General features: G+C 47.0%; 1 protein-coding gene across 1 annotated transcript; it reads right to left on the bottom strand.

The window, feature by feature from the left end:
- Positions 1 to 3,768: 3,768 nt before the first annotated feature.
- On the bottom strand, positions 3,769 to 21,964 carry ACVRL1 (activin A receptor like type 1). The gene is made up of 10 exons (XM_063179387.1): positions 21,668 to 21,964; positions 16,382 to 16,452; positions 13,543 to 13,767; positions 12,640 to 12,839; positions 12,443 to 12,542; positions 11,270 to 11,416; positions 10,218 to 10,493; positions 8,961 to 9,158; positions 5,674 to 5,804; positions 3,769 to 4,097 (listed from the first exon to the last, which is right to left on the bottom strand). Exons 2-10 carry the CDS (start codon positions 16,449 to 16,451, stop codon positions 3,963 to 3,965), a joined length of 1,482 nt encoding a protein of 493 aa, XP_063035457.1. The 5' UTR covers position 16,452; positions 21,668 to 21,964; the 3' UTR covers positions 3,769 to 3,962.
- Between the last annotated feature and the right edge of the window lie 1,965 nt (positions 21,965 to 23,929).

Here is a 23,929-nt window from a genome sequence, read left to right as displayed (position 1 = left end):
TGTGTGTGCACATGTGTGATGTATGTGTCCAAACATGATTTGTGTGCACAGTGTGTGTTCAAACATGACGTGTGTGCACAGTGTGTGATGTGCGTGTTCAGGTGTGCAGCCATGTCTGGTGTGTGTGCACACGTGGGGTTTGTATGTTCAAACATGACGTGTGTGCACATGTGTGATGTGCAGGTGTTCAGGCATTGTTTGTGTCTGGTGTGTGTGCACAGTGTGTGATGTGTGTGTTCAGGCATTGTTCATGTGTGTAGCTGTGTATGATGTGTGTGCATAGGTGTGCTTGGTGTATTCACGTGTTGTTTGTGTCTGACGTGTGTGCACACGTGTGATTTGTGTGTTCAGGTGTTGTTCATGTGTGCAGCTGTGTGTGATGTGTGTGCAAATGTGTGATGTGTGTGTTCAAACGTGATGTGTGTGCACAGTGTGTGATTGGTGTATTCACATGTTGTTTGTGTGTGGTGTGTGTGCACAGTGTGTGATGTGTGTGTTCAGGTGTTGTTTGTGTCTGGTGTGTGTGCACACGTGTGATTTGTGTGTTCAGGCGTTGTTCATGTGTGCAGCCATGTCTGGTGTGTGTGCACATGTGTAATGTGTGTGTTCACGTGTTGTTTGTGTCTGACGTGTGTGCATAGTGTGTGATGTGTGTGTTCAGGCATTGTTCATGTGTGCAGCCGTGTCTGGTGTGTGTGCACAGTGTGTAATGTGTGTGTTCACATGTTGTTTGTGTCTGATGTGCGTGCACAGTGTGTGTGCAGGTGTGCAGGATATGTGTGTGTGCAGGTGTGTGTGCAGTGTGTGTGCAGGAATGCAGGTTGTGTGTGCAAGCATGATTTGTGTGTGTGCAGGGCATGTGTGCAAGCATGATTTGTGTGTGTGCAGGTGTGTGTGTGTGCGCAAGCATGATGTGTGCGTGTGCTTGACGTGTGAGTGTGCGCGTGTGTGCCATGTTGGGGCAGGTGGGCACTGAGGCTGGGCATCCCAAACCCGGGCAGGGCACTGCAGACCCTGAACAGGGCACCCCAAACCATCTGAGCACCCCAAACCCTGAACAGGGCCCCCCAAACCACAGGCCGACACCCCAAACACTGAACAGGGCACCCCAAACCACAGACTGACACCCCAAACCCTGTTGGAACACCCCAAACCACAGGCTGACACCCCAAACCCTGAACAAGGCACCCCAAACCACAGGCTGACACCCCAAACTACAGGCTGACACCCCAAACCCTGAACAGGGCCCCCCAAACCACAGGCCGACACCCCAAACCACAGGCTGACACCCCAAATCCTGAACAAGGCACCCCAAACCACAGGCTGACACCCCAAATCCTGAACAAGGCACCCCAAACCACAGACTGACACCCCAAACCACAGGCTGAGCACCCCAAACCACAGACTGACACCCCAAACCCTGTTAGAACACCCCAAACAACAGGCTGAGCACCCCAAACCATCTGAGCACCCCAAACCCTGAACAGGGCACCCCAAACCACAGACTGACACTCCAAACACTGAACAGGGCACCCCAAACCCTGGGTAGGCACCCCAAACCACAGACTGACAGCCCAAACCCTGAACAAGGCACCCCAAACCACAGGCTGACACCCCAAACTACAGGCTGACAGCCCAAACCCGGTTAGAACACCCCAAACCACAGGCCGACACCCCAAACCCTGGATAGGCACCCCAAACCACAGGCTGAGCACCCCAAACCACAGACTGACACCCCAAACCCTGTTAGAACACCCCAAACCACAGACTGACACCCCAAACCATCATCTGAGCACCCCAAACCCTCATTAGGGCACCCCAAACTCTGGTTAGGGCACCCCAAACCCCAAGCTGAACACTCCAAGCCCACTTTAAGACACCCAAACCCCTCCATAACCTCATGCCATGCCCAAAACCAGCAGCTGCCCAGTTCCTCCCAGTCTCTAACTGGGCCAGACCAAGGTGGCAGCTGTGATGTGCTGAGAACATTCTGGAGCTGAAGCCCTAAATTGAGCCAGGAGTGCCTATGCCCATCTTGCCATGGTGCCCCTGTGCCCAGCGTGGGAGCTTGGGCAGCTCTTAGGTGATAAAATAGCTTTACACTTTATTAAATATATTAAATCTTAATCATTAAATAGTTATGTGGCAAAGCTGGTTCTGCTCAACGTCCCATCCTGGTCATGTCCAAACATCTCCAAGCATGGGGTGGATTTTGGGATGGTGAGGAGCGACGGGGGATGAAGCTGGCTGAGCCAAAACACCTCAGAAAACACCAAAATGTTGGAAAAGAGCCAAGAGGGCACTGCTTTGGCAAGGGGGATGCCAGCTGCTGGAATGGATGACCTTAAAAATCATCCTAAATCCCTTTGTGGTCATCCTGACGCTCAGACCGCTCTGGACGCTGGCAGCTCCTCAGTTTTTGGGATCCCCACAATCCAGGGTGCAGATCCAGGGAGGTGCCAACCTTTGGCACGGAAACCCATCCCTCCTTTAGCGGGCACCGCGGCTCTGCCGGGAATTCCTGCCAGCGGCGGGCGGGTCCGGGCAGCTCCGCCTGGATGGAGCCGGCGCTGGGTGGGTGCCCCTGGGGCTGGGGGCGGTTCTGCCATCGCTGCCCCTCGGGGTGGGTGCTCGGAGGTCTGGGAGTGGTTTTGCCATTGGTGCCCATCGGGTGCCCCTGGGGCTGGAGGTGGTTCTGCCATCGGTGCCCCTCAGGTGTCCCTTGGGCTGGAGGTGGTTCTGTCATGGGTGCCCCAAGTGCTGGGGGTGGTTCTGCCATGGGTGCCCCTCAGGTGTCCCTCGGGATGGGGGTGGTTCTGCCATGGGTGCCCCAAGTGCTGGGGGTGGTTCTGCCATGGGTGCCCCTCAGGTGTCCCTCGGGATGGGGGTGGTTCTGCCATCGGTGCCCCAAGTGCTGGGGGTGGTTCTGCCATGGGTGCCCTTCTGAATGGGGGTGGTTCTGCCATGGGTGCCCTTCTGGATGGGGGTGGTTCTGCCATCCGTGCCCCTCAGGTGCCCTGGGCCTAGGGATGCTCTGAGGGCTGGGGGTGGTTCTGAGGGCTGGGGGCGGTTCTGCCATCGGTGCCCATCGGGTGCCCCCAGTGCTGGGGGTGGTTCTGAGGGCTGGGGGCGGCTCTGCCATCGGTGCCCATTGGGCTGGGAGTGGCTCTGCCATTGCTGCCCCTCGGGTGGTGCCCCCAGTGCTGGGGGTGGTTCTGAGGGCTGGGGGTGGTTCTGTCATCCGTGCCCCCAGTGCTGGGGGTGGTTGTGCCATCACTGCCCCTCGGGTGCCCCTGGGGCTGGGGGTGGTTCTGCCGTCGGTGCCCCTCAGGTGCCCCCAGTGCTGGGGGTGGTTCTGCCATCACTGCCCCTCGGGTGCCCCTGGGCCTGGGGATGGTTCTGAGGGCTGGGGGTGGTTCTGCCGTCGGTGCCCCTCAGGTGCCCCTCGGGATGGGGGTGGTTCTGCCGTCGGTGCCCCCAGTGCTGGGGGTGGTTGTGCCGTCACTGCCCCTCGGGTGCCCCTGGGGCTGGGGGTGGTTCTGAGGGCTGGGGGTGGTTCTGCTGTCCGTGCCCCCAGTGCTGGGGCAGGTTCTGCCATCACTGCCCCCCGGGTGCCCCTGGGGCTGGGGGTGGTTCTGAGGGCCAGGGTTGTTTCTGCCGTCCGTGCCCCTCAGCTCAGGTTGGGTGACCAGCTGCCATCCCCGCCGGGCACAGCCAGACGCGCCGGTATCGGATGTCGGATCCAGGGATATTTTTAAAACCGGGTGATTTTTCACATTCCTCCTTTGGCATTGGATTTGGTTTTTTTTTTTCCTATTTTTTTTTTTTTCATGCTTGCAAATTCACCCGGCTGGAAGGAGGAGCGGGAGAGGCGGGAGCTGCGAGCGAATCCCCTCCCGTGACCGGAGCCATCCCGTGCCCGGTGCCGCCCGTCCGTGGCTCCGGTGTCCGGTTCCCGGCGCTCACTGCTCCGGTTTTGTCTTCTCGGCGGAATTGCTGAGCTTCTTCAGGGTCTTTTTAATGCGCAGGGCGGTGAGACGGGCGGAGGGGCTCTGGTACCAGCACTCCTTCATGATCCTCGCCAGCGCCGACAGAACCTGAGCGGGAGGCACAAAAAAAGGGATGAAAGCTCGGGTGGGATTGATGGGCAGGGTGAAAAATGCCAATCGCTTGTTCTGAAAAGTTTGAAAGTGTAATAGTAATAAAATGGTTATAAAAATAGTTATCTAAGTATATAAAGTTATAAATATAAGTATATATAGATATACTTATCAATATATAGTTATAAATATAACTATAGTTATATAAAAAATTGAAAGTTTAATAGTAATAAAATGGTTATAAAAATAGTTATATAAATATATAAAGTTATAAGTATATAGAGATATATTTATCAATCTATAGTTATAAATATAACTAGAGTTATATAAAAATTTGAAAGTTTAGTAGTAATAAAATGGTTATAAAAAAATTATCTAAATATATAAAGTTATAAGTATAAGTATATATAGATATATTTATCAATATATAGTTATAAATATAACTAGAGTTATATAAAAATTTGAAAGTTTAGTAGTAATAAAATGGTTATAAAAATAGTTATCTAAATAGATAAAGTTATAAATATAACTATATATACTTATATTTATAAATATATAGTAATAAATATAACTATAATATAATTATTAAGAAATATATATTATAAATATACATAGTTATAAATATATATATTTCTAAATATAGCTATATATTTATAAATATAACTATAGTTATAAGTTATAAATATAACTATATATTGTAAATTGTAAATTAAAATGGATTTCTATCCTGGAAAATTTTCACTTTGTTTCATTATTTAAATAGATATAGTTTATATATAAATATCAATAAATATATACATAGTTATATTTAAATATATTTAAATATAACTATTTATAAATATATATATAGTTAATATATATTACTATACTATAAATAAATAAATATATAAAACTATATATAAATAGTTGAAATATATTAATATATATAGTCAATATATAAAAATATATATAAATATATATAATATATATAAAAATAAATATATATAAAATAAATATATAAATATATTTCTAAATATATATAAATATAAATATATCTATATAAATATATATAGTTATATTAATAGATATTTAAATATAAATATAACTATATATATATAAATAAATATACTCTTTGTTTTTATTGTCTCATATTGTCCTAATCCAGATTGCCCAAATTATTATTACTCTATTACTATTTTTATAGTAATAAAATCTTACTATAAAATATTACTATATAGTAATATTTTACTATAAAATATTACTATACAATATTACTATAAAGTATTACTATATTTTATAGTAATACTTTATAGTAAGATTTTATTACTATAAAAATAGTAATAGAGTAATAATAATTTGGGCAATTTGGATTTTTGTACCCATTTTATTACTATTAAACTTTAAAAATTTTAAAACCAAGTGATTGGCATTTTCTAGTTTCTATTTCAACATTTTCTTATAAAACTATATTTAACACACTAATTAGGAAAATTAATACAGGGACAACTTTCTAACACAACATATACAATATTAATTGGAATATTTGTGAAAAGCCGAGCGGAAAATGCACATTTTTCCCAGGGGTGGGACTCACTGGGTCGGAGAAGAGGCGGTTGGGGATCACGGGGGTCTGCTGGTCCACACACACGACCTTCTTCATGTCCTCGAAGCTGGGGTCGCTGGGCACGGCGTCGAAGAAGGGCGGCCGGTACTCCTCCACAAGGCCTGAGGGACGGGGACAGCGAGGGGTTAACCCCAGCTGCATCCTCATCCTCGCCCTTCGTCCTCATTCTCATCCTCACCCTTCATCCTCATCCTCATCCTCATCCTCATCCTCACCTCCTCCTCATCCTCATCCTCCTCACCTCCTCCTCATCCTCATCCTCACCTCCATGCTCGTCCTCATCCTCATCCTCCATCTTCATCTTCACCCTCATCCTCATCCTCATCCTCATCCTCATCCTCATCCTCATCCTCATCCTCATCCTCATCCTCATCCTCACCTCCATGCTCATCCTCATCCTCACCTCATCCTCACCTTATCCTCATCCTCATCCTCATCTTCATCCTCATCCTCACCTCCATCTTCATCTTCACCCTCATCCCCATCCTCATCTCCATGCTCATCCTCATCTTCATCCTCATCCTCACCCTCATCCTCATCTTCACCCTCACCCTGATCCCCATCCTCACCTCCATCTTCACCCCCATCCTCACCTTCATCCTCACCCCCATCTTCACACCCATCCTCATCCTCCATCCTCATCCTCACCCTCCATCTTCATCTTCACCCTCATCCTCACCTCCATGTTCATCCTCATCCTCCATCCCCACCCTCACCTCCATCCTCATCCTCATCCTCATCCTCATCCTCATCCTCATCCTCATCCTCATCCTCATCCTCATCCTCATCCTCATCCTCATCCTCACCCTCCATCCTCACCCCCATCCTCACCCCTGTCCTCACCTTCATCCTCACCCCCATCCTCATCCTCAGCCCGATCCCCACTCTCACCCTCCATCCTCATCCTCACCCCCATCCTCATCCTCACCTCCTCAATCTCGTCCTCATCCTCACCTCCGTCCTCATCCTCCAATTCTCATCCTCATCCTCACCCTCATCCTCATCTTCACCCTCACCCTGATCCCCACCCCCATTCTTATCCTCACCCTCATCCTTACCTTCATCTTCACCCTCACCCTCATCCTCACCCCGATCCCCACCCTCACCCTCCATCCTCATCCTCACCCTCATCCTCACCCTCATCCTCATCCTCACCCTCATCCTGACCCCCATCCTCATCCTCATTCTCATCCTCACCCCCATCCTCACCCTCACCTTCATCCTCACCCCTATCCTCACCCTCCATCCTCATCTTCACCCTCATCCTCACCCTCATCCTCATCCTCATCTTCACCCTCCATCCTCATCCTCACCCTCATCCTCATCCTCACCCCACACATCCCCTATAGCAATGCGCCCCCTGTTGGCAGAGTGACCAAACTCTCCTTTGTCCCCTTGAAAAGGAAAAAAGCCCAGAAATTTCTCTCCTCGATGAGGTGCAAAGACCCCACAGGACCTGAGGGACTTCACCTCAATTTTAAGGAAAGCCAATGGGACAGGAGCCAAAAATCCCACCTGAGCAAGGAAAGGAAGAGAACAAAGGAACGGATTGCTTTTGTGGGGTGTTTTACCAGGAGCAAGAACCTCTTGCCCTAACTCAGTTTTTCTCTGTTATTTTCTTTGTTATTTTGCCTTTTCTTAAAACTTTTCTGTTTCCAACACCACCACAGAAGCCATCCTGCTGATTTTATGCCTTCTAAGGTGGCTGAGCTATCTTGGGTGTGTAGATGTCCACGAGCTTGTGAGACCTGGCTTGAGGAGACCCTTACAGCAGTGGAGTTTGGTTTTTTCCCCTCTTGCACGTGGCTCAGTTTTTCTCTATAAAGACTTTCGTTATTTTGCCTTTTATGTAAACATTTTTGTTTCCATCACCACCACAGAAGCCATCCTGCTGATTTTATGCCTTCTGAGGTAGCTGAGCTATCTTGGGTGTGAAATAGATCTCCAAGAGTTTATAAGACCCGACTCAAGTAGACCCTTACATCAGCGGAGTTACTTTTTTCCCCTCTTGCTCTAACTGAGGTTTTCTCTATAAGGAGATTTGTTATTTTGGCTTTTCTTAAAACTTTCCTGTTTCCAGAAGCCCCCAGCTGATTTTGTGCCTTCTAAGGTAGCTGAGCTATCTTAAATGTGTATAAATCTCCAGAAGTTTACAAGACCTAGCTCGAAGAGACCCTTACAGCAGTGGAGTTTGTTTTTTCCCCCTCTTGCATCTAGCTCGGGTTTTCTCTATAAGGAGCTTTGTTATTTTGCCTTTTATTAAAACCTTTTTGCTTCCAGCACTACCACAGAAGCCATCGTGCTGATTTTGGGCCTTCTAAGGTAGCTGAGCCATCTTGGATGCGTTGATCTCCAAGAGCTGATGAGACCTGGCTCGAGGAGAGCCAGATTTCAATCATGGGCTGCTGGAACTTCTCCCTGCACCCCCTCACCCTCTGCTGGGCTCAGGGGGTGGTGGCACCACCGGTGGCTCCAGCGCCAGCCCCACCACGAGGATCATCACCGATAACAGCCCTTGGTGGCTGTTATCAGTCAGCCCTGCCAGCTGGCCCAGCTAATCTCGCTTTAATTCTTGCACATGTCCGTGTCCCCCCGTGGGATTTAATGTTTCTGGGGAGCCTCGAGCCCCCAGCAGCTCCCTGCACCCCAAAACCTCATTTTGCCCTGGAGTTTCCCCCCATCCCCGATCCCCTGAAGAGCGAGGGGTCCTGGAAGGGTTAAACCCAGCGGGCTGCAGGTCATTGCTACGCACGGCTGGGGTAATTCGGAGTAAATGTGTCACCTGAGGGAGCCCTGGGGACATAAATGAGATTATCCCGGCCAGACTGACCCTCCCACCCCATCCGCCAGAGCCCACCATTTAATTAACATTTAAATGGACTTTGCCGCGATGAGCAGCGCTGGCCAGGCTGCCCCAATTCCGTTCATCCCCAACTCGGGGGGATCCTTCCCCTTGTCCCAATCGCGATTTCCAGAGCCAAACCCAGCGGCCGGAGGTCCCGGCCGTGGCCACTTTCCAGGCAGCGCTTTGAAGCCGCTTGTTTTCTAATCAGCGCTGAACAAACAAAGCGCTGATTGAGCCTAATGGGCCCTTTAATCAGGGAGCCGGGTGCTGACACTAGATTACAGTGTTTATAATTTACAGCTAATCTTCTGGGCGAAGGAACAAAAAAAAAAAAAAAAAAAAAAAAAAAAAGGGATAAGAAAAGGAGGGGAAGGAGGGAATGGAGGAGCCTGGAGAACAGGGAGCTGCTCACCGTTCACCACCGTTCTCCGGGTGATCTCCCAGAGCACCAGCCCGTAGGCCCAGATATCTGTTTTCTTGTAGGACTCGAAGCAGTCGGTGCGGATCTGCTCGCTCAGCACCTCCGGGGCCATGTAGCGCTTGGTGCCCACGCGGGGGTTGTTGCCGATGTCCAGGTAATCGCTGCCCTGGGAGTGCATCACGGCCAGCCCTGCGGGGACAGGGCACAGAGGCGTTCAGGATGATTTTTAAGGTCATTGATTCAGCTGTAAAATGCTGGGATAACGGCCCTGAGCAGTCCATGGGGCTCAACATCCCTCAGGTCCCAAAACGCCAGGATGCCACATCCTTGTGGCACCATCAGCCTGGGGCATCTCATGCCTGGAATGTTACATCTCCGGGGTTCCACATTCCTGGAGCATCCCATCTGCGGGGTTCCACAGCCCCGGAGCACCATGTCCCTGGGGTTCTGCATCTCTGGGGTACCACATCCCCGGGGTATCTCATCCCCAGGGTAACTCATCAGTGGGGTACCTCATCCCTGGGGGTACCTCATCCTTGGATTCCTCATCCCTGGGGTACCACATCCCCAGAGTACCTCATCCCTGGGGTACCTCATCCTTGGGGTACCTCATTCTTGGGGTATCACATCCCTGGGGTATCACATCACTGGAGTGTCACATCTCTGGGGTACCCCTGAATACCTTATCCCTGGGGTACCACACTCCTGTATTCCTCATCCCTGGGGTACCTCATCCCTGGGTGTACCTCCTTCTTGGGGTACCTGATTCTTGGGGTACCTCATCACTGGGACACCTCATCACTGGGGTATCACATCCCTGGGCTACCACACCCCTGGATACCTCATCCCTGGGATACCCCATCCTTAGGGCACCTCATTCTTGGGGTACCACACCCCTGGATTCCTCATCCCTGGAGTACCCCATCACTGAGGTACCTCATTCCTGGAGTACCTCCTCCCTGGGGTACCTAATTTTTGGGGGTACCACACCCCTGGATTCCTCATCCCTGGGATACCCCATCCTTAGGGCACCTCATTCTTGGGGTACCACACCCCTGGATTCCTCATCCCTGGGATACGCCATCACTGGGGTACCTCATTCTTGGGGTACCCCATTCTTGGGGTATCCCATTACTGGGGAAACTCATCCCTGGAGTATCACACCCCTGGGCTACCACACCCCCTGTATTCCTCATCCCTGGGGTACCTCATTTTTGGGGGTACCACCCCCCCACCCCTCCATCTCACCCAGGTCGGCGATGCAGCACTGCCGGTTGCTCTTCACCAGGATGTTCCTGCTCTTCAGGTCCCGGTGGGCAATGGCAGGCTTGCCCTGAGTGCCGAAAATCTCCACGTGGAGGTGGACGAGGCCGCAGATGATGGAGGAGGCCAGGCCCAGGCAGGTGTCCACGTCCAGGGCTGTCCTCTGCAGGAAGTCGTAGAGGGAGCCGTTCTCGTGGTAGTGCGTGATGAGCCAGAGCTGCGTGCTGGAGTTCCTGGAGGTCATGTCAGAGGCGATGAAACCTGGCCAGGGACAAAGAGCTGGGGTCAGGAAACAGCTGGGGATCACCAGGGAAACGAACACCTGGGAAACAGATGGGGAACACCTGGGGAACAGCTGGGAAACACCTGAGAAACAACTGGGGTACAGCTGGGGAACAGCTGGGATCAGGGAACCTGGGGAACAGCTGGGAAACAGCTGGGATCAGGGAACCTGGGGAACAGCTGGGAAACACCTGGGAAGCAGCTGGGGTCAGGGAACCTGGGAAGCAGCTGGGGAACACCGGGGGAACACCTGGGAAACAACTGGGAAACAACTGGGAAAGAGTTGGGATCAAGGAACCTGGGAAACAGCTGGGGAACAGCTGGGAAACACCTGGGGAACAGCTGGGAAACACCTGGGAAACAACTGGGAAACAGTTGGGATCAAGGAACCTGGGAAACACCTGGGGAACAGCTGGGAAACACCTGGGAAACAACTGGGGACACAGACCCTGGGGAACAGCTGGGGTCATGGGAAACACCTGGGATCAGGGACAGGGAGAAACACCTGGGATTAGAGACCCCCTGGAATACCTGGGACCCTGTGAAACACCTGGGATCAGGGACAGGGAGAAACACCTGGAATCACAGACCCTGAGAAACACCTGGGATCAGGGAACCTGGAAAACACCTGGGAAACACCCGGGATCAGGGACAGGAGAAACACCTGGGATTAGAGACCCCCTGGAACACCTGGAATCCTGTGAAACACCTGGGATCAGGGACCCACCCCGCTGTCCCCAGCCCTCGTGGCTCACCCAGGATGTTGTCGTGCCGCAGCAGCACGGTGTTGTAGATCTCCGTCTCGCGGAACCACGACTGCTCGTCCCGCGAGGAGAAGATCTTGACGGCCACGCTCTCGCCGTGCCACACGCCCCGCCACACCTCGCCGTAGCGCCCTTTACCTGCCACAGCCGTGCCAACACGTCACTCAGTGCCCCCAGGACCTGCTGGGAGCACCTGGATCCCGTGTGGGAGCACCTGGATCCCGTGTGGGAGAGCCCTGAAGCAGCACGGGCGTCCTTTTGGGTATTCAATACTTGTATTGAATTGATATCTACGGATATCAAAATCCATCATTTTGGATATCAAAATCCATAGATCAACATCCATATTGGGAATGGGATGTACCAAAATTATGAATATGGATTTGTATTTTGGGTACTCAGTACTTGTATTGAATTGATATTTATGGATATCAAAATCCATAGATCAATATCCAGGTTGGGAATGGGACATACCAAAGTTATGAATATGTATTTGTATTTTGGGTATTCAATACTTGTATAGATAAAAGGACTCTGTAATCACCTGTAAATTGCGGCGTGTTTTGGGGAATTATCCTGCAAAAAGCATTCACTTTCTAACTTTAAACTGTTAGAGAGTCTTTTGATATTGATACTAGATCAATATCCATGTTGGGAATGGGATGTACCAAAGTTATGAATAGGGATTTATATTTTGAGTATTCAATACTTGTATTGAATTGATATCTACGGATATCAAAATCCATAGATCAATATCCATATTGGGAATGGGATGTACCAAAGTTATGAATATGTATTTGTATTTTGAGTATTCAATACTTGTATTGAATTGATATCTATGGATATCAAAATCCATTGATTTTGGATATCAAAATCCAGTGATCAATATCCATATTGGGAATGGGATGTACCAAAGTCATGAATATGCATTTGTATTTTGGGTATTCCATACTTGTATCGATAAAAGGACTCTGTAATCACCTGTAAATTGTGGTGTGTTTTTGGGAATTATCCCGCAATAAACATTCACTTTCTAACTCTTAACTGTTGGAGTTTTTGTCCATCACAGTTGGATATCAGCACTAGATCAATATCCATATTTTTTAACGATCCACATTTTTTAATATCCATATTTTTTAATAAACCACAGCCTCCTCTGCTTACCCACACACTCCATGAGGGTGATCTGCCGAGCCACCGTCCTCTGGACAAGGAAAGGCAGCCCAGACCCGCTGCCCGTGGTGCAGTCGTCGTTCAGCAGGTCCTGCACAAACAGGGCGTCCACGGGGTCAGCGTGGTGGCCATCCCTACACCCACACACACCTTGGGGACATCTGGGGTCCCTCACGGGGCTCACCCACCTCTAGGGTGCTGTCTCCCATCATGGATGCCTTCAGCATGAGGTCGGTGTCACCAAAGTCGCTGTGCTTGTGGCGCTGCTGGGCCACCTTCCAGCAGAAGAGCGCCGTGAGCGCCGCGAGGACGAGGAGGGACAACAGCGGGACGAAGATCATCAGGAGGAGGTTGGGTAGGGAAGGTGCCTTTACCAGGGTGTCTTCTCCTGGGTGGGGGAAATGAGGGTGTGGCGTTCACATTCTCTGAAAAAAATCCCTTCGCCTGGGATTTTTCTCCTGGGAAGATGAGAAGCCTCAGAGAGGAATGAAAGCAATGTTTGTCTGATTGCTTCTCCCTGTTTTGCTGCTTTGGAATGTGGTCTGGAGATTGTTTATCCAATAGGTGGCTGTTTGATTGTTTTCATGTGAATTGTTTTGACATTATGACCAATCACTGTCCAGCTGTGTCAGGATTCTGGATGCAGTCACGAGTTTTCATTGTAATTCTTTGTAACCTTCTGTCTATGTCCTTTCTCTATTATTTAGTGTAGTTTTAGTGTAGCATTCTATAATACAATGTAATGATAATATAATATAATGTAATGATAATATAACATAACATAACATAACATAACATAACATAACATAACAATATCTATAAAAGAAAATATATAATAATAAAATAAATAATAAATAATACATAAAGAAAATATATCAATCATATCATATCATATCATATCATATCATATCATATCATATCACATATCATATAATACCATATCATATTATTATGTCATAATATAATAATAAATTAACCTTCTAAGAACAAGGAGTCACATTCATCAATTCTTCCTTCGTCCTGGGGACCCAACCACATCCCCAGCCACGTGGGCAGCTTGTCCCCTGTCCCCTGTCCCCTGTCCCCTGTACCTTGCAGGAAGATCTCCAACTCGGCGTTGCACATGTGGAAGTTGCAGCACCTCATGCCGTACTGCTCCGTGATGGGCGTGTGGCAGTGTTCCAGAATGTTCTGGGAGAAGCAGCCCCGGTGCTGGGTGATGGTGCCCTCCTCCTTCCTCTTGCTGACGAAGCACACCTGGCCCGTGCAGTTGGGCTGGCTGCAGTGGGGCACGTCACAGGCACACAGCAGCTCCTCTGCGGGCACCAGGAAGGGACACAGGGTCACCCCACTGCCCACCCAGGAGCTTTGGTGGCTTTGGGGGCAGGGACATTCTCCTAAAGGCTCCAGATTTGGAGAATGAGCAGCTTGGGATCATCAGAGAAGGAGGGGAAGGCAGTTGGGCTGTCTGCAGTGGGGCACATCACAGGCACACAGCAGCTCCTCTGTGGGCACCAGGAGGGGACACTTTGTTCCATGGGGTCACCCCACTGCCCACCCGGGAGCTTTGGTGGCTTTGGGGACAGGGACATTCTCCTAAAGGTTCCAGATTTGGAGAATGAGTAGCTTGGGACCATCACAGAAGGAGGGGAAGGCTGCTGTGGGTGCTCGGCCCATCCTGGAACCCCCCAGAAAATCTCCTGCTCCCAATTGGGCTCCAAATCCCAACCCTGAACCTGGGGGTCCCCCGTTGTCACAGCCCCAAGAGGCTCCATGGGATGAGCTGTGCCAGCCTGGGATAGATCCAGCCCAGCAACTGGGATTAACTGGGATGCACTGGTTTACCACACACACGGTCACATCCTGCCCACAAAATCCCAGGGCACATGGCACCTATGGGAGCCTGGGGTGAGATAAAAACCCCCAAACTCAGCCAGTGCCCTTCCCAGAGGGTGTTTTGGGAGCTGGGTGCCAAACCCAGGGTCCTTCCTGGAGTTTTTCCTGACTTCCCTGAAGTTGCTTTCCTGTGCCATGGTGGCTCAGATGGCAGCCACGCTCCCAAATTCCTAATTCAGCTCTGCCTTTTTGCACAGAAAATATTCCTCCTGGAATCAGGGAGTTCAGCCTGAGGGCAGCCAGACATCCAGTGGTGAGGGGACAGCGAGGGGGTGGCTCTGGTGGCCATCCTGCACTCCCTGTCCCCCTCCCCTGGTGCTGTGGGGTGCTGCTGGGGCTGGTTTGGGGTTGGTGGCTGTTGGGAAGGATGAAAGTTTGACAAGAAAGTCTCACAGTTGTGTGTGCTTAGCAGAAAGATTTTAAAATGTAGAGCATGATGAAAGAATAGAGACGGAGGCAGATTTTGATACAGAAGAAAAGAATTGCTGAAATTACTGGATAACCAAGAAGGCAAAAGGTTTGTTAGTTAGAAGGGATTTTTATGGCTTAGAGGAAAAGATAAACCCACCTCAAACGAGAAGATGTTTTTACCAAGCAGGAAGGTAGCACAGGCAAACAAGGCAGCAAAGTTGCAAGTAGAAAAAAGATCTCAGAAATTTCCACTGCAAGAAAACTGAAAAACAACCTCTAGCTTTAACTGTAATGTACTGACTTTTAGTGATTGCAGAACAGTAACATGAATATGGTAATTACAGTAGTTATGATAGACTATAGAATATAGTTAAGGTGTAGATTGGTTCTGCTGTATTAAGATGCTCAGCAAACAAAAGTATAAAATGCATTGTAACCAAAAGAAAATTATAAAATGCATTGGAACCAAATGAAAAGTATAAAATGCATTGGAACCAAATGAAAAGTATAAAATGCATTGGAACCAAAAGAAAAGTATATAATGCAATGTAACCAAAACCAAAGGGTCTCCAGGCCTGCCTGCAGCTGGAGCTGACAGCTGTAGGCACAGCTCTGTCATCCCCAACCCTGGACTGCTGTAACCTGTTGGATGGAATAAACTACATTTTGGAGAGCCCCTGGAGTCCCACATCTCCCATTTTGGCTCTTGCAGTGGCGCCCAACGTGGGGCACCATTAGTAAGAGCCTGAATGAGGGATGTGGTTCTCCAGGCCTGTCTGCAGCTGGAGCTGACAGCTGTAGGCACACCATCATCATCATCATCATCATCACCACCACCACCACCCCTGGGAAAACCCAGATTTTTAGTATGTGGTACCAGGCTTTCCCTGTGGAAGGGGCTAACAGCAGGCCTGTTAGCTAAAGGAGCGAGAAGAAGCTGAGAAGCAAGAAGCTGATAAGGAGCTCTCTCTAAGGCTGTAACCAAGAAGACCAAAAGAAGTGAAGAACTGAAGAAAGATAAGAGAACTTTGCAGCTAGACGAAGTAGTTTTAGAAAGTTAATTGAAGTCACTGTAACTTTTCACCAATAGTGTTATGTTGACTTATTATAGGCAATATTTAAAGTAGAAAAAGCGTAAACAATTGAAAAGTGTGTAAAAAGCCAGCCGTGTTCAATAATAAAGAATTGCCATCTGAGACTGCTTGTGGTCTCGGCTTTGTGTCGTGACCGCCTTGACAGCGACATTCCCCACGTCCCCTCTGGTGATAGCAACACACTTTATCAACCACAATTGATATAATCGATATAATAATACCACAATTAATATAAAAATAAAATAAAATAAAATAAAATAAAATAAAATAAAATAAAATAAAATAAAATAAAATAAAATAAAATAAAATAAAATAAAATAAAATAAAAATAATGACAACAACAATATATTATATATAACAATATAATAATAAAATTAAGCTGAGATCCTCTCTGGGGGATGGCTCACCATTCCACAGGGGCACAGCACAGTCCTTGAGGAGCCCAGCTTCCTCCCTGGCTTTTATTTTGGGCTGAACTGCTCCCAAAAAAGGGTTTATTTTAACCTGCTGTCACCCCATTGGCACTCACCGTCTGCAAAGCTGAAAGACAAGGTCATCAGCGCCAGCACCACCCGGCCACCAGCCCCACACGGCATCATCCTGGGGAGACAGAGGGGGGTCAGAGCAGCCCCTGCACCCCCAGAGCCCATCCCCAGCCCTGGGGGCTTTGGGAAGGGAGGGGAATTGCAGAATTCAGGCACAGACAGAGTGAGGTAAGATGTGTTTGGCTCCGGACATCCTGGGCACGGCCCTTCCTGAGAACAGATCCCGGGACATGCTGAGATCAGGAGACTTCCCTGGCATGGTGTGGGTGCCACTCGTGGCCCCACAGAACTCAGGAATGTGCTGGAACCAGGTCCTTGCCACGTCCATGCAGCCCCAGCTCCTTCCTTTGTCCCGGTGATCCCCACACCAGCACTGCCTGTCAAATTCACATTCTCTGGAAAAATCCCTTCACCCAGGATTCTTCTCCTGGGAAGCTGAGAAGCCTCAGACGAAAAGGAAAACAATTCTCACTTGATTTGCTTCTCCTGTGTTTTGCTCCTTTGGAATGAGTTTGGAGATTGTTTACCCTCAGGTGATTGTTTCATTGGGATTCTGATGTGAATTGTTTTGACTCTTTGGCCAAGCAGTGTCAGGACTCTGGACTCACAAATTTTCGTTATTATCTTTTTAGTCTTCTGTAAGTATCCTTTCTGTATTCTTTAGTATAGTATAGTATAGCTTAATATTCTTTAATATAATACAGTATTATAAAGAAATAAATTCATTTTCTGAGAACATGGAGTCAAATCCATCATTTCTCTGTGCCAAATACGCTTCCAAGGATACTTCACATCCTTTGGAATGTGTTTGGAGATTATTTCATTTGGTTTCTGATGTGAATTGTTTTGATTTATTGGCCAATTACAGCCAAGCTATGTCGAGACTCACAAGTTTTCATTATTATCTTTTTAGCCTTCTGTAAATATCCTGTCCGTATTCTTTAGTATACAGTTTAACATTCTTTAATATTCTTTAATATTCTTTAATATTCTTTAATATAATATAATATAATATAATGTAATGTAATGTAATGTAATGTAATGTAATGTAATATAATATAATATAATATAATATAATAATAAATTAGCCTTCTGAGAACATGGAGTCAGATTGATCATTCCTTCCATCATCGAGGCACTACACAAATACAGAGACCCCTGAGAATTCTTTAATATAATATTGTATTAATAATAGCATTATTATTATTATTAATAGTATTAAAATTATTATTAATAATAGTATTAATAATAAATTAGCCTCCTGAGAACATGGAGTCAGATTCCTCATTCCTCCCAACATCGAGGCACCCCACAAATGCAATAACTCCCCGCTGTTCCCAGGGCTCCTGCTCCATAAAACCACAGCCCTGCTGATACCACAGCACTGCTGGGGATCCCAGATTTGGGAAATCCTGCCCTTGGGATGGAGCCCAAATCCCCCACACCATGAGCAGCAGGGTCTCCCTCCTGGGGCTGCTTTTATGTGCACATCTTATCAATGACACAAACAGAGGTGCTGGGACAGCCAAAAATTCCTTGCTGAGCCTTTGGGGGGGAAGTTTGGCTATTTTTAATCTTCCTTTTTATTTTTTTTTAATTTTTTTTTTTCTCTTTGTGAAAGAACCATTTGTGCCAAGGCAAACACATCCATCCCCCCCCCCAGCCTCACAACCCCGGCCCCTCCTGGGCTCATTCTTCGTGTTCCCGACATAAACATGCCAAAAGGCTCCGTTTCCTGCAATTGAAGAGCCCAGCCCAGGGCTGCTGGGACAGGAATCAAGATTGTTTAGATCCTGCCCTTGATGGGGAAGCTCAGTCACGCAAGGACGTGGCTGACCCAGGGCAGGCCCCAGCCCTGCTCAAATCGGGCTTTTCCTCCCCAAAATAACTCACTGGGTTGTGGCTCGAGGGGAGGAAACAGTGAGAAGATCAGTGAGCAGATCCTGGGTCCTGGGGATGGAGGGCAGGGCCTTGGTGGAGGAGTGATGCCAGGCTGATCCATCCCACCTTTAGCTGGGCCAGGTTCAGCTTTGTTTTAAAATCCCAACCCCTCTGGAGCTGGGCTAGGATTGGGTTTATTTTAAATTCCTAACTGCCCCAAGAACTGGGCCAGGATCAGTTTTATTTTAAAATCCCACATTCCTCAAAGCTGGGCTAGGATCAGCTTTGTTTTAAAACTCAGTCCCTCTGGAGCTGGGCTAGGATCTGCTTTATTTTAAAATCCCAACTCTCCCAAAGCTGGGCTAGATCAGCTTTATCTTAAAATCTCACATTCCTCAGAGTTGGGCTAAGATCTGCTTTATTTTAAAATCCCAACTCTCCCAAAGCTGGGCTAGATCAGCTTTATCTTAAAATTTTAAGTTCCCCAGAGCTGGGCTAAGATCAGCTTTATTGCAAAACTCAATCCCTCTGCAGCTGGGCTAGAACAGCTTTATTTTAAAATCCCACATTCCTCAGAGTTGGACTAAGATCTGCTTTATTTTAGAATCCCAACTCCCCCAGAGTTGGGCTAAGATCTGCTTGATACTAAAACTCAATCCCTCTGGAGCTGGGCTAGGATCAGCTTTATTTTAAATTCCCAACTCCTCCAGAGCTGGGTTAGGATCAGCTTTGTTTTAAAATCTTAACTCCTTCAGAGCTGGGTTAGGATCAGCTTTATTTTAAAATCCCAACTTCCTCAGAGTTGGGCTAAGATCTGCTTTATTTTAAAACTCAATCTCTTTGGAGCTGGGCTAGGATCAGCTTTATTTTAAATTCCCAACTCCTCCAGAGCTGGGTTAGGATCAGCTTTGTTTTAAAATCTTAACTCCTTCAGAGCTGGGTTAGGATCAGCTTTATTTTAAAATCCCAACTTCCTCAGAGTTGGGCTAAGATCTGCTTTATTTTAAAACTCAATCTCTTTGGAGCTGGGCTAGGATCAGCTTTATTTTAAAACTCAGCCCCTCCGATTCCTCACCCCCAGCCCCACATTTCTTGCAGCCCCGAGAGCTGCAGGATGTGTGATTTAAAAGGGAAGCTGAGCCTCCCAGGTGGTGAATTCCCTCCCTGGAGCCACTTCCCCAAAATCCTGAAGCATGAGACAGCTGCAGGATATTTGCCATGGAACACAAAGCAGCCAGGGCCTCACCCAAACTCTGCTGTGCACCAAACATCCCATGGATTGTTGTTGTTATTGAGAGCAAAACTTAATCCAGAGTGGCATCCCACAGGAAAAACATCCCAGGAAAGGCACAAATCAATCCCTGTCCTTTCCTTCCTCTTTTCTCATCAGGAGCTGCAGCTCATGGGCATCCAGAGCATCTTACCCTGCCTGCCTGGGGGCTGGTTTATATTTTCTGGGATTTGTAGCATCAGGAGAAGGAGAAAAAAAACAGGAAAATAATCTGGGATGGGACATGGGTGCTGGAAGGGAGCAGTGTGGCAGCTCCAGGGTCTGGAGCAAACCCTGTGCAAGGAGAATTTCCCAGTTTGAGGGTCTGGAGCAAACTGTGGGGAAGGAGAATTTCCCAGTTTGAGGGTCTGGAGCAAACCCTGGAGAAGGAGAATTTCCCATCTCCAGAATCTGGAGCAAACCCTGGGGAAGGAGAATTTGCCAGTTTGAGGGTCTAGAGGAGGAGAATTTCCCAGTTTGAGGGTCTGGAGCAAACCCAAGGGAAGGAGAATTTCCCAGTTTAAAGAGTCTGGAGAAGGAGAATTTCCCAGTTTGAGGGTCTGCATCAAACCCAGGGGAAGGAGAATTTCCCAGTTTGAGGGTCTGGAGAAGGAGAATTTCCCAGTTTGAGGGTCTGCAACAAACCCAGGGGAAGGAGAATTTCCCAGCTCCAGGGTCTGGAGCAAACCCTGGGGAAGGAGAATTTCCATTCCATGAACGCGCACCATACAAAGAGAGCAGCAAAATCCACTCAAGAAAGCACCAAAATCCACTCAGAAAAGCAACAAAACCCACTCAAAAGAGCAAAATCCACTCAAGGCAGCAGCCAAACCCTCTCAGGGTCACCTTGGTGCGGGGATTCCATGGCCTGTGGCTGCCCCAGCCCCTCAGAGGGCTCCAGTGGGAAGGAGTTCCACGGCTGGGGCTCTCCTCAGCTTGGTTGATGGAGATGGAGCCTCTTTAAGTGTCCATTTGGGTCTTTCTTGCCCTTCTCTTCCCATTTTGCCACTTTCAGGGCCAGCCCAATCTCAGCCCCTCACTCCTCCCTCCATCCCTGCCCTTTCTGCCTGCTGGTTTTTGGCAGAAAAGTGATCTTTACACGTTCATAATTCTAATGAGAGACCTGGGATTTGGTGTGGAACAGGGGAGCCCTGAGGTGGCCCATTCACGCAGCCCCTGTTAGCAGAGCTCTCAACTTTCCCTCATTTTTCCCCACATCTTTTCAAAATACACCCAAATTCCCCATTTCCCACATCAATCCCAGCCTTCCTGCTGCAGATTTTTATTATTCTTATTATTCTTATTGTTCTAATTTCTTAATTCTTATGATTCTTATTTCTTATTATTTCAGCTCTTTAGCAAGAGCTAAATAATAAGGCACAGATCCTGCTGCCACCACACTGATGTGAGCCCTGATTTGTGCTCCTAACCCCAGTTCCAGCCTCTCTAACCCCTGATATCAACACCACAACCCCACAAAACACCAAGGAAACGGGGCCAAATCCTGATTTCCCTCCTTGTTCCCCACATCTTTTCAAAATACACCCAAATTCCCCATTTGCCACGTCGATCTCAGCCTTCCTGCTGCAGTTTTTTTATTATTTCACCTCTTTAGCAAGGACCTGGGCACAGATCCTGCTGCCACCACACTGGTGTGAGCCTTGATTTGTGCTCCTGGCCCCAATTCCAACCTCTCCAACACTGATGTCAGCACCACAACCCCACAGAACACCAAGGAAACGGGGCAAATCCTGATTTTGGAGGTCAGACAGGAGGGACCCAGCAAGGACCTGGGGACAGATCCTGCTGCCACCACACTGGTGTGAGCCCCTGGCCCCAATTCCAGCCTCTCTAACCCTGATGTCAGCACCACAACCCCACAGAACACCAAGGAAACGGAGCCAAATCCTGATTTTGGGGGTGAAGCCCTGAGCTAGGTGCAGCCCCGAGCTTGGTGCAGGCCCAACCCCATGAGGAACCCAGTTCCAACCTCTCTAACCCTGATGTCAGCACCACAACCCCACAGAGCACAAAGAAAACGGGGCCAAATCCTGATTTTGGGGGTGAAGCCCTGATCTTGGTGCAGCCCCAACCCCATGAGTGGTTTTTCCTCACTCACCTCCAGCATCCAGGTCCTGTGGGCTCCCCTGGCACTGCCCAGCCTTGGAGGCCTCTCCCAGCCACGATCCCGCTCCTGGATCTGCCTCAGCTTCGCTCCTGAGCGCCAACTCCAAGGATCTTCATGGATCTTCTCCCTTCCCACCACCCATGCTGCCACCCACGTCCCCCTTGGGCAGGGATTGTCACGATTGTCACGATTGTCACCCTTCCCCTGCCCTGCCCGGCTAGGCCACCCCGCTCTGTCCAACGCAGCCGTTTGGCAGCTGCTCTGCGGTCTGGATGTGGGAGAAGTCAAAAAAAAAAAAAAATGTTTCTTATTACTGCCTCTTCCTGCCTGGCTTGTCTCCACCACTCCCAGCTAATAAAGCATTTCCTATTGCTGAGCACACAGCCACCAGCAGCCTCCCTTCCTCCCCGCTCACCGGGCCCCAGCTCCATCCTGGTTCCTTTGAGTCCCTCCTCGTCTGTCGCAGACATTTTTTTGCACTAAAAATCCTTTAGGATTTTCCCTTTTTTCCCAGAAAAAAAAAAAATGTGAACAATAGATATCTGCTGCTGTGGAATGCAACAGGTAGAATTTTGATTGGGCCATCTTGGATGTTTGTAATTAATGGCCAATCAAACAGAGTCGGAGAGAGCTTTGTTGTAATTCTCTTCTTTTTCTATTCTTAGCTAGGCCTTCTGACAAAACCTTTTCTTCCTTTTCTTTTCAGTATAAATATGTGGAATGCAACAGGTAGATTTTTGATTGGGCCGTCTTGGATGTTTGTAATTAATGGCCAATCAAAAACCGAGCTATCTCAAACAGAGTCCAAGAGAGCTTTGTTATAAATTCTCCTTTTTTTTCTATTTTCAGCTTAACCTTCTGAAAAAACCTTTTCCTTTCTTTACTTTTTAGTATAAATATGTGGAATGCAACAGGTAGATTTTTGATTGGGCCGTCTTGAATGTTTGTAATTAATGGTCAATCAAAAACTGAGCTATCTCAAACAGAGTCCAAGAGACTTTGTTATAATTCTCTTTTTTTTCTATTCTTAGCTCAGCCTTCTGAAAAAAGCTTTTATTTCTTTTGTTTTTAGTATAAATATAATGTTTTACATATATATATATATATATAAAATAAAATAATAAATCAAGCCTTCTGATCATGGAGTCAACATTCTCGTGTCTTGCCTCATCCAAGAACCCCAGTGAACACAGTCACACTTGTCCTCCCCTGAGTGTTTTTCCCACCCCAATTTTCCACTTTTTATGGGAAATTCCAGCCCATGGCTGTCAGAAATTCACATTGAGCATCCCCAAGGTGCTCAGCTTGCTTGGGTGGGGATGGAATGTTCTAGATCTGGGAATGGCCTTGGGCTGCTTGGATGCCCCTCCCTGGTTATTCCAGGCTGGTTATTCCCAGAAATTCCAGGCTGCTGTGCTGAATGAGGCCTTTCTTCCTTGGGCTGCCTAAAAAGCAGAGGCCAGACAAAATCAAGATAATAAAAAGCAGTTATTTATTTATTTAGTTATGTATTATTTATTTATTTATTTATTTGGTTATTTGTTTATTTATTTATTGACGGCCTTCAGGTACATTTCGGCCAGACTAAGTCCCCCTCAGGGACTACATCTAAAAACTGAGGCCAGACAAAATAAAGGGAATAAAAAGCATTTATCTATTTATTTATTTATTTACTTGTCTGTTTATTTATCTATCTATTTATTTATCTATTATCTATATATAAATAATGTATATAAATTAAAGGGAATAAAAAGCATTTATTTATTTATTTATTTATTTACTTGTCTGTTTATTTATCTATCTATTTATTTATTTATTATCTATATATAAATAATGTATATAAATTAAAGGGAATAAAAAGCATTTATTTATTTATTTATTTACTTACTTGTCTGTTTATTTATCTATCTATTTATTTATTTATTATCTATATATAAATAATGTATATAAATTAAAGGGAATAAAAAGCATTTATTTATTTATTTATTTATTTACTTACTTGTCTGTTTATTTATCTATTTATTTATTTATTATCTATATATAAATAATGTATATAAATTAAAGGGAATAAAAAGCATTTATTTATTTATTTACTTACTTGTCTGTTTATTTATCTATTTATTTATTTATTATCTATATATAAATAATGTATATAAATTAAAGGGAATAAAAAGCATTTATTTATTTATTTATTTATTTATTTATTTATTTATTTATTTATTTATTCATTATTTACTCACTTGTTTACATATT

The sequence above is a fragment of the Melospiza melodia genome, chromosome 31 (genome assembly GCF_035770615.1).
Source record: "Melospiza melodia melodia isolate bMelMel2 chromosome 31, bMelMel2.pri, whole genome shotgun sequence".
In the NCBI taxonomy this organism is placed as follows: Eukaryota; Metazoa; Chordata; class Aves; order Passeriformes; family Passerellidae; genus Melospiza; species Melospiza melodia.
Note: the sequence above shows the minus strand (reverse complement) of the source record. Positions and strands in the feature narration are given on the sequence as shown.

Coding starts and splice junctions, on each gene's coding strand:
- ACVRL1 (XM_063179387.1), bottom strand. CDS start 16,451: ATGATGCCGTGTGGGGCTGGTGGCCGGGTGGTGCTGGCGCTGATGACC. Junction 12,543..12,639: donor TGGGAGACAGCACCCTAGAG/GTGGGTGAGCCC, acceptor CTGTTTGTGCAG/GACCTGCTGAACGACGACTG. Junction 9,159..10,217: donor GTGCTGCATCGCCGACCTGG/GTGAGATGGAGG, acceptor CTGTCCCCGCAG/GGCTGGCCGTGATGCACTCC.